General features: G+C 43.9%; 1 protein-coding gene across 1 annotated transcript in view; it reads right to left on the reverse strand.

Moving 5' to 3' along the window:
• Positions 1-15,567, reverse strand: part of LOC120918375 (polycystin-1-like) — a 104,939-nt gene that overhangs the window by 55,719 nt on the left and 33,653 nt on the right. Inside the window, exons 7-15 of the mRNA XM_040329920.1 lie at positions 15,041-15,221; positions 13,641-13,831; positions 12,744-12,856; positions 8,576-8,723; positions 6,481-6,734; positions 4,477-5,232; positions 3,458-3,589; positions 2,063-2,238; positions 1,848-1,969 (exon numbers count right to left, since the gene is read on the reverse strand). Of these exons, the coding sequence (XP_040185854.1) occupies positions 1,848-1,969; positions 2,063-2,238; positions 3,458-3,589; positions 4,477-5,232; positions 6,481-6,734; positions 8,576-8,723; positions 12,744-12,856; positions 13,641-13,831; positions 15,041-15,221 (2,073 nt within the window). The remainder of the gene's footprint in view (positions 1-1,847; positions 1,970-2,062; positions 2,239-3,457; positions 3,590-4,476; positions 5,233-6,480; positions 6,735-8,575; positions 8,724-12,743; positions 12,857-13,640; positions 13,832-15,040; positions 15,222-15,567) is intronic.

A 15,567-nucleotide genomic window follows, 5' to 3' on the forward strand; every position in this document is an offset into this window, starting at 1 on the left:
TCCCGCAATCACACGTTGATGGCGGATGGAAGAATCCTCCCCACTGTGCCTTCGTATTCTGTTAGCAGAAGAGACTTCCCCACCATCAGAATACTCTGATCAGCCCTGCCAGCTATAGCCTGTGGTACTGATCAAGCAAGGAACATCCCAATAGGATAGTTGAACAGTCTACAACCTCCCAGCCCATACATGGATCGAAATTCAGCAAGTCCCTGCTCAACCAGACAAATTTCGATCCATTGGCTGGCTTTAGATTAGTGGCCAATCTAAACACTCTACATTTATAAAGATTGAAAAAAAAAATGCCACTGGAACAACTGTCCCCATTCCCATTCCAGTGACAACTCACAAACTTTGGATTTTCTCTCACTTTCAGTCCCATCAACAATAGTCACCAGAACAAACAGAACAGCATCTAAACCTAATAGAGGCTCTAACCCTTCCCTACACTGTCCAAAATTATATATACATTCTGCCATTAGATAAACTTTATTCTGTAAGTATAGATTCAATATGGCATTTTTAGCCTAATGCTTGTGACTCAGAACAAAGTTTAGTTCTCTATATAAGGTGGCGAGTCATTACGCTGCCCGTTTCCCATTGACCACGTCACGTATGACGAAGCGCGTCTGGAGGAGGGTACGTACTGACGTCACCATGCTGTTTACTAGGAGGACGAGCTTCCGATTGTTTTTTGCCGGCCGGCTTTGTTTTTAATATGCTAACTTTCAACATATCTATGTAAGTGGAATACTTATTTTTATTAAACCTATTAAACTGTATTACGCTATGGTCAGTTTTTTCTTTCTGGATCATTTGCTGTGCTTATGGCCAAGGACTCTATAGACCAGTGGTTCTCAACCTGGGGGTCGGGACCCCCTCAGGGGTCAAATGATGATTTGCCAGGGGTCACCAAATCCTGGGCTGTTCCTGAAGCCCATACCGCTCTCCCAGCCTTTTGCGGCACCCCAGCAGGGCTGTTTTTAGAGCCAGTGGCCGCTCAACTGGGCTGTTCCTGTGGCCCCCCACCAAGGAGTAAGTGAAGGAATAAAAATAGAGAATACATGGAAGGGAGAGGAAAAGGGGAGGAACCAAGAAAAAAGGAGAGAAAGAATAAGAGAAATAACAAGAAAGAAGGCTAGAGAGAGGGATGGGGGGAAAAAACAAGACATTAGGATAGAGAGAGATACAAGGAAGAACAAAGAGAAAGAGTGGTACATGCTAAAATGTACCACAAGGGGTTTTAACACTGTACGAGTGGAAGGGACTCAGGGAGCGCTAAATGTCTGTGGGTTAGTTGCACAAATTACTTGTCTTGCCACGCAAATAAATTTACTGTTAGGGGTCCCCACAACTTGGGGAATTTTATCAAGGGGTCAAGGCGCTAGATAGTTGAGAACCACTGCTATAGACGGTGACAGGGGCAGATCTGCAGCCATCCAGCCTGTGTTACTGGGGTTTCGTATCTGGTCATCATTTGCAAGCTAAAGAATGGCTGGGTTATAGCCACATGGCGTTTATGCTTGCCATCTATTAAGCAGGTCTTTCTTACAGTGGCTGGGCACTCTTTTTTGTTTGAAGTCATTGTGGTGCCATTGAGAAGAGGATTAATTTCCCCAATATGGACTATCAATATGCCATTGTTTGAATGATCCGGACTTTGTAGGGCAGCTTCTCTTTGTTAGTCTTTTTTATGTTGTGTGTATCTCATCTCAAGGTGCTTTATATCATATTCATATGTGTTTTGTTTTATTTTGATTTGATATAATTTATGATTTAACTCTAGCACGGTTTCCTTTGCCCAAAAAATAGATTCATAGTACATTCTTTTTCCACCAACTACTCACTTTCTTTGGCATATACATGATGTTCTGTGTCATTCAAAGTGACCAAGAAGTTAGAATTCTGCATATCATGAGGAGCACAGAAACTTCTGTTTAGCAGTGGACTGTCGTCTCCAAAATCCCAGCTGTAGAGATAGTACAATAATTGATCAAATATTTTTAGGATCAGAAATCACTCTGCTGAAGGCAAGACCAGCACAAGATTATCAGAAAGTCACCTTATGGCCACATCAGATGATCTTTGCACCTGTATCCTGAATAAAATAGTTTGAGACTCAGAGGCCAGCAGCACTGTGGAGGAGACAAGGAGCTCAGCTTCCGGCAGTGGTAAACTTCCTTCTACTTGTAGAAGTATCTCTTCCTCCTGGAAGCTGATAGGGTTCTGAGCAAATAGCTAAAAAAAGATAGATATCAGATAAAGATATTCATTAGTATAGAACAATGGGTACCAAACTGTGGCCGTCTCCTGTCATTTTTAAAATTTTCACACTTTTTCTTTGTGAAATGGTAGGGGTACAATGTACCCCTTACCAATTCACATAAGGGGGGGGCGGGATCTGGAGTTCCCCTTTGTTAAAGGGGGCTTCCAGATTCCGATAAGCCCCCCGCCCGCAGACCCCCACAACCACCGGGCAAGGGCTATGGGGATGAGGCCCTTGTCTCCATCACCATGGGGACATCCTCCCCATGTTAAAGGCATGTGGCCTGGTATGGTTCAGAAGGGGGGGCGCTCTCTCGTCCCCCCTCTTTTCCTGCGGCCTGCCAGGTTGCGTGCTCAGGTAAGGGTCTGGTATGAATTTTTGGGGGGAACCCCATGCCATATTTTGTTTTAAATTTGGTGTAGGGTTCCCCTTAATATCCACACCAGACCTGAAGGACCTGGTAATGGAATTTAGGGGGACCCCCACGCTTTTTTTTCAATGACTTTCAATGACTTTGATCTGTATTGCCGGGACCCGACAATTCATTATAGCCGCGAGTAGTTTTAAATTACTTTTTTTCCCGTTAGAAATGTCATTTTGTGCAGAGACTGTTATAAACACGGGAAACATGCATTACTTTACAGGCATACTATAGACACCCCCCAGGTACGAAATTTAAAGGAATATTTTACTTTTATTGTTTCACTTTAAGCATTATTACTGCTCCCGAAAAAACAGATGTTTTTAAAACTTTTTTTGTATTGATACATGTCCCCTGGGGCAGGACCCGGGTCCCCAAACTGTTTTTCTGACAATAACTTGCATTTTAACCTTTAAAATTAGCACTTTTGGTTTTTCATGTTCGTGTCCCATAGACATTAACAGTGTTCGCGTGTTTGAACAAATTTTTTGCCTGTTCGCATGTTCTGCTGCGAACCGAACCGGGGGGTGTTCGGCTCATCATTATTAATTATGAACCCACTCCCATTAGACCTACTGGGCACAGAGGCACAGACAAACAAACACACATGGATTTCTTCTGAATAACAAAAGGTAGCAATCTACAACAAAGGTTGTTATAATCCTTGCAATGTACATAGACCACGAGAGGGGAATGTTTTTTTCTCAACAAAAGTGGAGTTACTCTTTAAGCTTTGTGAACCGTAAAATAAACAATCGGCATGGACTTACTTTAAGCTTATAGACACCTGGAGTCCTGAATGTCACCATGTAGCTTGCTCCTTTATATGAGAATCCTTCATTGTTATCCATGGTCCATGTGAATGTGACAGATGACCCTTGTGTCACTTCGGCTGTGAAGATCTGAGAAGTTGGATCGGCAAATGTTACCATGTTACCCATTTACATTTGAAGCTGTAATTTAAACTTAAAGTGTTACTAAACCCAGGAGCCTGCATTCACTATATCTGGTCTCCCACAGTACGCAGAACATAGACATTCAATGGGCCAGATCCACAAAGAAGTTACGTCGGCGTATCTATTGATACGCCACATAACTTCTAGGATGCGCCGGCGTATCATTGTTTTGTATCCACAAAACAAGATACGCAATGGGGCACCATCCCTCCCACTGATACCAGCCTTGGGGAACTAACCCTCCCACTGATACCAGCAATAGGGCACCACTATGCCTCCAATACAGGTGACAGGGCACTATTTCCACTCCTACTGACCAGAGGTGCAATGTCTTTTTTATTTTTTAATCCCAATGGGCACAAAGTCAGAAGCATTGTTTACTCCCACAGACTCTGGGCATTTGCTACTCTTGGGGGACCATAGTCCGGCCCCCCTAATGTCTGAAGGACAATAATCTGGCCCTTTGTTTAGAAAGTTTGGAGACCCCTGCTTTAATGCATAGTAACTAAGGCATTTTTCTTTTATTTATTTTTTTATTTTTAGATAGAGTGGAGCTGGATTAGAATTAAATAAAAGATTAAAAGTAAATGTAATAGAAAATGCTAAGTTTTGGATTGTCTCCAGAAAAATAATAAAAGGGAAATTTTCCAATGGGGACACTAGTTCTGGGGTCGACTTTGGGGTACCCAAGAAATTCCCTTAATTTGCAGGGATTTCCTCTCACTTCCTGTTTGACGGAGGCGCTACTCTATCGAAAATGAAAAAGAAAATGTGCTTTTAGTTCTACTTTAAGAGTACAAAAATAGCCACAGAATATGGACAATAGGACTCACCCGTGTCTGACTGAGATTAACAAGATCTGGGCCATCAGAGTGAATTCGGAGTCCTTGAATGACATCATGTGACTGGATTGGCATGGTGAGATTGATAGAACTGACCTCATTGGTCACCAAGATGGTCAGTCTAGTAGTTTGTGGGTGGTCAAGATTCATCCACATCCAAGCAAAACCAACATTTATTGAAAGTGTGGTACAAACAGATACTTTTGAGGAAACATCTGAAGGACATTCCTGCTGTAGCATTGACTCTCCACTTTGTGCCACTGTTGACCACTGAACATGAGCTGGACTGGAGCTCTGAGCACTGATGACCACAAGGGTTGGATGATGGGTGACTACATGCAGGCAATCAGTTCCTAATGCTGGGTATATAATCTGTAAATCACTGACAGGACTCAGAATAGTAATATCACAGCTTGCTACTGTTGAGCTAACTCCATTGCTCAGGGCGGCACTGAATACGCACGTCCCTTCTTCCTGAAAACTGCTCAACAAAGAGGATACTACTAGGCTACGTAACTCTGATCCATAGATGACACGAAGGTCACAGACTACATTGTCAAACCAGGTGGCAGAATCTGGCAGAAAAGAGTCTTCTAGCCATCCTTGTTGTGTCATGCTGGCATAGGTTTGCCGCCAGGGTGAATCTGGACTGGATTTGCAACGTAAAAAGGACTCTTGGTTTCCATTGTGCTGGATGGAAAGTATATCTTCAGGATGCACAGAGTGAGACATGTGGGACAACTGGACCTGAAAGAGAATGATCAAAATCAAAACCATCAATAATTAATGGCTGCAGATAAAGTAAGTCATGGGCATGGGCGTCCGCAGAACTTTTTTCAGGGGGGGCATCATTTTAAGGTCACCCATGCAATATAAAAAGATGTACATTCTCCAGGATATATTTATATGGGCATGGTATGCCTGGTCTGAGTAATTTCCAATACAAAGTGATGCTGAATTATCTCTTATATAATATATATCTTTCCAGTGGAAAGATATATGTGTTATGTAAGAGATAATTCAGCTTCAATTTGTATTTGAAGTCCTGTGATGTGATGATGAGTAGGCACTGGCAGCGTATCACTCGGCCACTGAATGCACTGAGTAAGCGGCGCCGACGCCGGACTGATCTACACAACATGTACACAGGCGGGCAGCGAATCACTGAAGAGGAGCGACAGAATGGCCAAGCTGTGGAGCCATCTCATCCGATGATCGTGCCGGGGTGAGGGAGGAACATCAGATGTGTTAGGACAGAGAGCAACCGGCTGACTCAGAAAAAAGTCAGTGGTGGCCACGGCGGACACTGCAGCTGGCAACTACAACACCGTCTTGATAAGTTGGGGGGGGGGGGGACAATTTCCCCCCTTGCCCCTACCTGTGGATGCCCATGGTCATGGGGTCAACAGGCACAAAAAATAGAGCACAATTACAGGTGATGAAGATGATGCAGCTGTTCCTGAGCACATTCATGATATGACCTTCAAAAAGGCATTCCATTTGTATTCCTTGTGAAGGGCCTCCTATAAAGTAATAGCTATAAAAAAAATAGTGACGCGTCCAATTTATAAAATTCTATACATGGAGTAATAGGGGTTTACTTATAAAGCATGGGTGAATCCAAACATGTTTCAATGTCCAGGTCCTCACGCAGTAGGTAAAAAAGGCTTCAAGGGACAACATTAGCAATTGTTGGGTTTTCCCCAGGAAAAAAGGAGACTGTGATAGCCTTTGCCAACCTTTGAATCTGAAAATGCTAGTTGTCTGGCTGTCATGCTATCTCTACCAAATGATCCAGAGCTGGTTTGCAGAGATAGGGTTTTCTTAAGTTCCTGACTTCCAAAATAAGTCAGAGGATGAGAAAAACAGCCAGACAACTTGAATTTTTAGAAGGAAGTCAGCGGTGGAAGCCTTCAAAGATTCATTTTAACAGCCAAATCCTGTAACACTTGCTGCTTTATATATACAATGAATGTAATTAAAACATAAACTTACTTGTATGTTTCGTTCCTTCATGTTGGGACTGAGCTGCAACAGTACATCAGCAACTGGTGAATATGAAGGAGGAGCCTGTGAGAATCGAGGTGGGTGTGGGTAATGTGTGGAGGTATAAGTGCTGCATGGACGGTTGAGTTTCAGGCAAGTCTCACTAAGTGGGCACCACTGCCTTCCATTAGGACAGTCACCAGTTGTGTTACACAGTGGCTGAGGGTTACATGTAGCAAATGGAGACCAAAGCGCTACACAACCTATAAAAGAAAGTGCAAAAACTGATTTACAATGTGCTGCAAAGTTTAAATTGGCAGCAAATAGCTTATTCAATAAAAGAGAGCAAGCAGTAAAGTGCAAAGTTAAATGATCATAATGCAGAATCCAACCTGTACAGGTTGCCTAAACATTTGCTCCTTGTAGCAGATAGAAAAAAAAATTAAACAGGGAAGTAGAGAAAAGGAGTTATGTGTGGGACACGTAACATCTCCATAGGAAGATTCATTTGCTAACCTACTCCATAGGTGGGCACATCTTCTAACCTCCTTTATAGGTGGGCACATCTTCTAACCTACTCCATAGGTGGGCACATCTTCTAACCTCCTTTATAGGTGGGCACATCTTCTAAACTATTCTATAGGTAGGCACATCTAACCTCCTTCATAGGTGGGCACATCTTCTAACCTCCTTCATAGGTGGGCACATCTTCTAACCGCCTTCATAGGTGGGCACATCTTCTAACCGCCTTCATAGGTGGGCACATCTTCTAACTGCCTTCATAGGTGGGCACATCTTATAACCTCTTCCATAGGTTGGCACAACTTCTAACCTACTCCATGGGTGAGCATGTCTTCTAACCTCCTCCATAGGTGAAGACATTTGCCAACCTCCACCATAGACATGGACATCTGCTAACCTCTTCCATAGGCTGTGAAATATGCTAATCTTCACCATAGCCATGGGCATTTTCTTACCTTCTATAAAACAGGGACATCTGCTGTTCACCATAGATGTGGACATCTACCAACGTATTCATAGGCAGGGACATCTGCTAACCTCCTTCATAGGCAGGGACATCTGCTAATCTCCTACATAGGCAGGGACATCTGCTAACCTCCTTCATCGGCAGGGACATCTACTAACCTCCACTCCAGACAACAGGCATTGGCTAACTTTCAGATGTGGACACCTACTAACTTATTCATAGGCAGGGACGTCTGCTAACCTCTTCCATAGGCATGGATATCTACTAACCTCCTCCATAGGCAGGGATGTCTACTAACCTCCTTCATAGGCAGGGATGTCTACTAATCTCCTCCATAGGCAGGGGTGTCTGCTAACCTCCTCCATAGGCAGGGGTGTCTGCTAACCTCCTCCATAGGCAGGGGTGTCTGCTAACCTCCTCCATAGGCAGGGGTGTCTGCTAACCTCCTCCATAGGCAGGGGTGTCTGCTAACCTCCTCCATAGGCAGGGGTGTTTGCTAACCTCCTCCATAGGCAGGGGTGTCTGCTAACCTCCTCCATAGGCAGGGGTGTCTGCTAACCTCCTCCATAGGCAGGGGTGTCTGCTAACCTCCTCCATAGGCAGGGGTGTCTGCTAACCTCCTCCATAGGCAGGGGTGTCCGCTAACCTCCTCCATAGGCAGGGGTGTCTGCTAACCTCCTCCATAGGCAGGGGTGTCTGCTAACCTCCTCCATAGGCAGGGATGTCTACTAACCTCCTCCATAGGCAGGGATGTCTACTAACCTCCTCCATAGGCAGGGATGTCTACTAACCTCCTCCATAGGCAGGGATGTCTACTAACCTCCTCCATAGGCAGGGATGTCTACTAACCTACTCCATAGGCAGAGACGTCTACTAACCTCCTCCATAAGCAAATACATCTACTAAACCTTACCTTAGGGGGGACATCTGCTAACCTCCTCCCTAGGCAAGGCATCTGCTAACAGACAAGGAAATCTACTAACTTACCCCTTATTCAAAGACATCTGCTAACCTCCTCCATGAGAGGAGGCCAGAATTTATAAAAGGAAAAGTAGGACCAAATTCTTGCTCTAGAGATTAATTGCAAAGCAGCCTTCCTATATATTCCTGATTTACCTGGTGGGATCAAATGCTGTTCTGGACTGCAGAATGGACGCAGAATCTGAATTCGAACCAAGAGCTCATGCTGTATAGGCCAAATCCCTAAATCCAAGGCAAGCAGGGAGCCCGAGTGGCTGAACCACAGACCAGGAAAAACCATTACCTACAGTGGAAAAATTTCAGAGAAAGAGTGTGAAGCACACAAGACAAAATTGTGGTTTCTATGAAGATGATTAAAGTAAGTAGAAATGTTTTGACATGCTCTATATCAAAAGAGTAATGCGGTCCATAAAAATTTGTTGCAGTTCCTTTAGAACAGAGGAGCCAGTAACAGGCTGGTAACTGCCGGTAATGCAACCCGATGGCCACTGTTCTAAAATAACCAATTTCAACTCTGTGACATTCATGATGCCCAGTGACCACTTTACAGGAAGCCCCCTTGTGATAGCATTGTGCAATAACAGGTTTTCTTCAAAGAGAAACCAGGGGTCTTTTAGAACCCTATTGTCTCCTCTGTACTGTGCCACAGAAAAAACAAACAGGGTCCACTCCAAACCTAGCCATTATCAGATGGGGTCTGACAGCTGTTAACCCAGAAATGCTTAGAGCCGAGCACCTCCAATGTTCAGTGATTGAAGACAGGTTTGGGAGATGGGTGAACGGGGATTGGCACTCTGGAGCTTTAGACTCGGTTCACACTGCCAGGACTTGGGATCCAAACTGTGAGACTCCAAGTCACGTGACATGTGAAATTCCATTTTAGTCAATGAAGGCCGTCTTAAATTAGTACTACTGAAGTCGCTCCGACTTTAGAAAAGGTTTCTGTACTACGTCAAGGTGACTTCTATCTGACTTGTCCCCATAGACTTTAATGGAAGTCACCTCCAAGTCAGATCTTCTTAATTGATGTGATTTGGATCTGACATTAAAGGAAGAATACCCCGGTATTCCCTGATGTTGCTCTGAAGTCGCACTAAAGTAGCCTGGCAAAGTCGCCCCCGAATTTCAGGTCGCGCAATGTGAACCAAGCCTTAAAAGTGATCAGGCATTTTACAGACATCGAGACTGCTTAGTAACCAAGAGTCTGCAGTTCACTTTTAAAACAAGTTTGTGGCTGCCATTTCAACCACAGGCTTGTTTTAGCCCTTTGAATGCCATGACATGTAGGAAATGTGATAGGTAGTCAAAAGGTTAACGTAAAACAAAATGTAATCAAGCTATGGACATTAAAATATTTGGATATTATTAACAAGAAAATTGACTTTAAAACAAGCCCTCACTGGCCTCCATAGCTGCAGACAATGTGGAGCGATTCATCCTCAAAGCTTTCACTTTCTCTTATAAGTTTAGGATGTAATGTGATGGAGGTTACTAAAATTCCTATTTTGGGTTATGATTAGAACCACTGAAATGTTTTTCTTATATTCTTTTATTTCTTCTATATTGTTTTTATTTATTTTTATTTCTTTATCTATATATGATATATACATATGCATGTGTGAAGATATATACTACAAGTATTATTGTCCTTACACAAGGTTATGTCAGATATAATGTTTTAAAGTTACAACTTGAAATGGAAGACAAAAGACTAAATATCAAAACCAGATGTTTTCAAACCCCTCCAAGACAGCTCCTCCTATGCCTCCCTCCATCAATTAAAACAAATATGGCGATTGTGGAAGGAAAGAATGTGCCATGAGGGCTCCATGCCATATATGGACTGTGTGTGCTAATTAGAGACTTTGAAACGTGTGCAGTATGCCAAGAACAGACGTCACAGGGGCGTGTAATAAGAAACCACCCTTATATGAACTGACCTATCAAATGTGCTTATGTGTGTGATGTCATCTTGTCTTTAAAAAGCCAAATAAAATGGGTTTGGTCTCTCTCTGGCTGGAACACCGAAAGAAGCAGTTCTGTTTTCTGCAGGCTTTCATGATTTGGGTCAAATGGCAGAATGGGGCTCACCCTGAGAATTGTGTCAGGGGTCTCATCTTTATCAGTAATAGGTTGTGTAAATGAGCACTTAAGCTTATATATTGCTTTTTGAGAACAATTACTTTTTTGAATTGAACTAAAGCCAATTATTTTTTATTTTTTTATAGAGCTAATTAGAAAACGTGTCAAGTTTTTATTGCTGTCTGTGCCCCTGTTAGGGAGATTCACCCTCTCTATTCGTTCTGGTGACTGTTAACACAGAGAGTAAAAGTAAAAGAAAGTCACAAATTTTAGGTGGTCACCAGTACAGGAATAGATGGAAGTTTTTTTCAGTGGGGACACTAGGTCTGGTGACCGTGGTGACAAACAGAGATTTCTTCACACTTCCTGTTTGGCTCTGCGACAGGAAGTGAAGGAAAATCTCATCAATGGCATACAGATGGCAAAAAAAAACAAAAAAAAAAACTGACAGGGCTTATAACCCTTCCTTAATCTAGTCAAAATGAATGTAAAATTGTGTTGGCCTAGTTCTACTTTAAGAACTATTCCAGGCAAGTTAAAACAATCAGTAAGTTACTGAATTCTAGTACACTGCAGCAAATTAAATCAATTTACCTTAATCCGAGTTCTCTGTTCACTTCAGCCACAGTGTACACAGAGCACCTCACAGGGGCATCAAGAGGACAGTAGGAGGAGTGCACTTCCTTAAGCCTGTGCTATGTAACTTTCTCTCTCTGTTTGCTTCCTACATTACTAATGATGTTCACACTTTTAGGCCTCGTACACACGAACGAACATGTCTGCTGAAACTGGTCCGCGGACCAGTTTCCGCGGACATGTTCGGTCGTGTGTAGGGCCGATCGGACAATTTTGCGGCCTAGCGGACAGGTTTCCAGCGGACAAAGGTTTCATAGCATGCTAAGAAACTTGTCCGCTGGAAGCCTGTCCGTCGGACATGTCCGATGGTCAGTACGACTCATCGGACATGTCCGCTGGCCCGAGAACCCGCGCATGGCGTCGAAGTGATTCGACGCATCCGTGGAAGCATTGAACTTCTGGGTTTGCGGACGTGGCGGCGTCAACGTCACCGCGCTGTCTGTCCGCGGACCGTTTTCAATGGACATGTTCGCTCGTCTGTACAAGGCCTCAAAGCAAGTGTAAAACAAACTGATGTTTGTGAAAAATATTTCTTTTTTTTTGTGAGGGGCAAAGTGTGTGTGGGAGGCAGCAAGGAGGTTGCTCCAGCATCTCCAGCAGGTGTGTTCCGGGATCACCAGATTATCGACATATACCGTATTTATCGGCCTATTGCCCCCCGTTCCTGCGCTGTGTTTGAACGCTGCCGCCATATACCGACATATACCGAGCTCAGCACACTCGGGCACGCTCCGCCACGCTCAGCTCCTGTCGGCTTCTCTCGCATAACCGCGAGGGGAGCCGAGCATGGCCGAGTGTACTGCGCTCGGTATATGTCGGCGGCCGCGTTCAAACACAGTGCGGGAAGCGAGTATCGGCGTATATCGCGCACCCACGATTTTGCCCTGATTTTAAGGGCAAAAAAGTGCGCGGTATACGCCAATAAATACGGTACATCTAAGGGTCCTTGCACATTGGAATTAAAATAATTCCCAAGCTAATTTGAAGCTAATTTCTCTGCAAGCGTAAAAATGACTTTAGGGCTCATCCCCTCTATTTTTTTACATTTATTCTCAGATTTTTTTTTTCTAAACACAAGCACCATGACTAGTAATGCCACGTACACACGATCCAAAAATCGTACGACGGATCGTCCGACTTTTTTCGTTTACTAGTCGCAAGTAGAAATTGAATAGGTTACTAAAGTCACAAAAATTCTCGTACGACAGAAAAAAAAAAAATCGAAAGTGATGTGTTGTAATGTATTTGCGTTGTATTTTCGGACGACAACTGTACTGACCAAACGAAAATCGTACGATCTGGTATCGTACGAGGAAAATTTCCGTGCATGTCCGATAAAATAATATCGGATGAACTAAAATGATCGGCTCGTCCAGCCCTGTACTAACGATCTGATTATTGGACGATTTTTCCTCGGACGACATTTTTCGTACAATATTCGGATCGTGTGTACGTGGCTCAAGAGTATTAGTTTTTCATATTTTATATTATTATGATTATTATATATTTTATATTGCTTTTAGTAATAATAAAGAAGACTGTTCCAAAAATAAAATTGGATCCAGAATGGAACATTGGTACTTACCTTAATATCATGTTGTGGTATGGTATTTGAAAGAGATAATGTGGCGTTCTCTGTGTAGGCGTCATCAAATATCGGAACGCCTACCAGGTACACAGGAGCATCAGGGAGATGAACTGAAAAAGAGAAGCACACCTATGCAGGGTAAAATCTTAATAGACTTGCTGCAGTACACTGTGTACAGAAATCAATTATAGGGCAATTAATTGTGCAGCTATAAGAGCATTAAATTTAGGAGCAGTATTTATTATGCCTTAGGCCCCTTTCACACTGGGGCGGGAGATGCGGTGGCGGTAAAGCGCCGCTAGAGCTTTCCACCATGCAAGGGAGCCCGCATGAAGATGGAAAGCTCTTGCGAGGCGGAGCAGAGACAGCCGCCGAGGGACCCCAAAAGACAGGGTCCGGGGACACCCTGTGCAAAACGAGCTGCACAGTGGAGGTAAGTATTACATGTTTGTTATTTTACCCCCAAAAAAATGTTGTTTAGTGTTCCTTTAACACTAGGGGGCAATCAAGGGGTTACATGTGTGTTCCCTCAGCGTGTTCTAACTGTATGGGGATTTTACTTAATAGTTGAGAAGACATATCGTTGTTCCTACTTACTAGGAACAAACGACATGTTTCCTCTCCCCTGACAGCACAGGGATTGCGCTCGTGCGCGCGAGTTAGCGTGTGGCCGACGACAATCGTGCCCGCCGGCCACACGCATCAGGTCTCCTGCCCTGCAGCGGATGCGCACGTGCCCTAGATGCCATGATCACGTATCATAGATGCCATCTTTCTGCAAAACGTCCAAAGGAAGGCTTAGAAAGTTTTCTGATTGCCATGGATAGAAGTTGGCATCAGGCAATGAACCTGATTATCTATGACAATTTCTTTTCAGTAACAGAAAATACGGACCTCCTCCTCGGCATTCACAGATAGAAGGTGCTTTCTCTAGGCATGGGCTCCTTTGATAAGCCTCCCCAGGTAGCAATGACAGACGCAGGCAGTCCTCCTGTATATTATGAACACTCGAGTCGGGTTCAACCAGGAGTCTCCCGTTCTCCTCTTTCAGGGATTGTGAAATTTTCACCCATACTGGAGAATTACTAAGACAGAGAGAAAAAGGAAAAAACAACCAGACAGTAAGTAGGAACCAGGAGAAGAAACAACAGCTTAAGCTAGCCATACTTTTGGTGGCATTTGATCACCATTAGGTTTTTATATTTTTAATATAAACAAAAAAAAATGAAAATTTGAAAAAAAAAAAACTAAAATGTTCTATTTTGTTATAAAACATATTCAATAAAATCAAATTTCTTCATAAATTTAGGCCAAATGTATTCTGCTACAAAATCCCAATAAGTGTATATTAATTGGTTTGCGTTAAAGTTTTAGCGTCTACAAATTATGGTATATATATTTGAGAAATGATGCAGTCTGTCTCATTTCTTGAGGCCCTTAAAATGCCACGACAGTGCAAATTTCCCCAAATGGCCCCCTTTTTGGAAAAAGTAGGCAGTCTGAGGCATTTAGTATGCAACATGGTGGGTTTTTTTAAGTCGCAATTTCTTGTTAAAAGGTGTTTCTATCGGGTTGAGGACAGGGCTCTGTGCAGGCCAGTCAAGTTCCTTCACCCCAAACTCGCTCATCCACTGTTGTACGTCACCGTGCTTTGCTCGAGCATTTTTTTTTCACGATCGTGTGTATGCAAGGCAGGCTTGTTTTTCAGGGGTTGGGCTTGGCCCCTTGGTTCCAGTGAAGGGAACTCTTAGGCCTTGTACACACGACGGGACATGTCCGATGAAAACGGTCCGCAGACCGTTTTCATCGGACATGTCCGCTGGCGGATTTTGGTCTGATGGTTGTACACACCATCAGACCAAATTTCCCACGGACAGCGAACGCGGTGACGTGGCCGTGCCGTCGCGGCGACGATGACGCGGCGACGTGCGCGACCCTGGAAGGTCAATGCTTCCACGCATGCGTCGAATCACTTCGACGCATGCGAGGGCTTTCGGCCAAGCGGGCATGTCCGACGGACAGGCTTCCAGCGGACATGTTTCTTAGCATGCTAAGAAACATTTGTCCGCTGGAAACCTGTCCGATCCGGCGAAAAATTGTCCGGTCGGCCGTACAGACGACCGAACATGTCCGCGGAAACTGGTCCGCGGACCAGTTTCAGCAGACATGTTCGGTCGTGTGTACGAGGCCTTAAGGCGTCAGCATACCAAGACATTTTGGACGATTTCATGCTCCCAACTTTGTTACAGGAGAGGTTACTGTGCCGGTGAAATAAGCACAAAAATTGCATTTACCTTCTATAGAGCTCCTGGATGAAGCTGATCTGACCAGCAGAGGTTATGTATGCCAGATCCCCTCCAGGTATTGATCTGCAACGACTACGAGCATCTGACAATGATTCCTTCACTTGATTTAGCCAATAGCAGCGGAGATTTTCACGGAAAACTTTGCCTCCACGGGGACAGGAGGAATCATCTGGAAAAAGGTTCAATCAGAGCTATTAAATGCTTACAGCACCACAAATCTGCAGTTCCTCTAAAAAAAAAAATGTATAAAATATGCAAAAATCTGCTTATTGCATGTTCGGTATATGTGATAGAAGTCCATATAAGACAAGTGGAAGGCACCCCAACCAGAAACACTCACAGCTCCAACAGCGTGTAGAATGTAGTGCACAGTAGAGAGGGAAACAATGCGGCCTGGCTGTCTTGTGCCCAACAGGCAGGTGTCCAGAGAATTTGCAAGCCCTACGCTTTTCCTCCTTATCAGGAACCTTTCCCTGCCACTACTGCTGTCCCTAACAGGTAAAATACCTGTCCCT

The sequence above is a fragment of the Rana temporaria genome, chromosome 12 (genome assembly GCF_905171775.1).
Source record: "Rana temporaria chromosome 12, aRanTem1.1, whole genome shotgun sequence".
Lineage (NCBI taxonomy): Eukaryota > Metazoa > Chordata > Amphibia > Anura > Ranidae > Rana > Rana temporaria.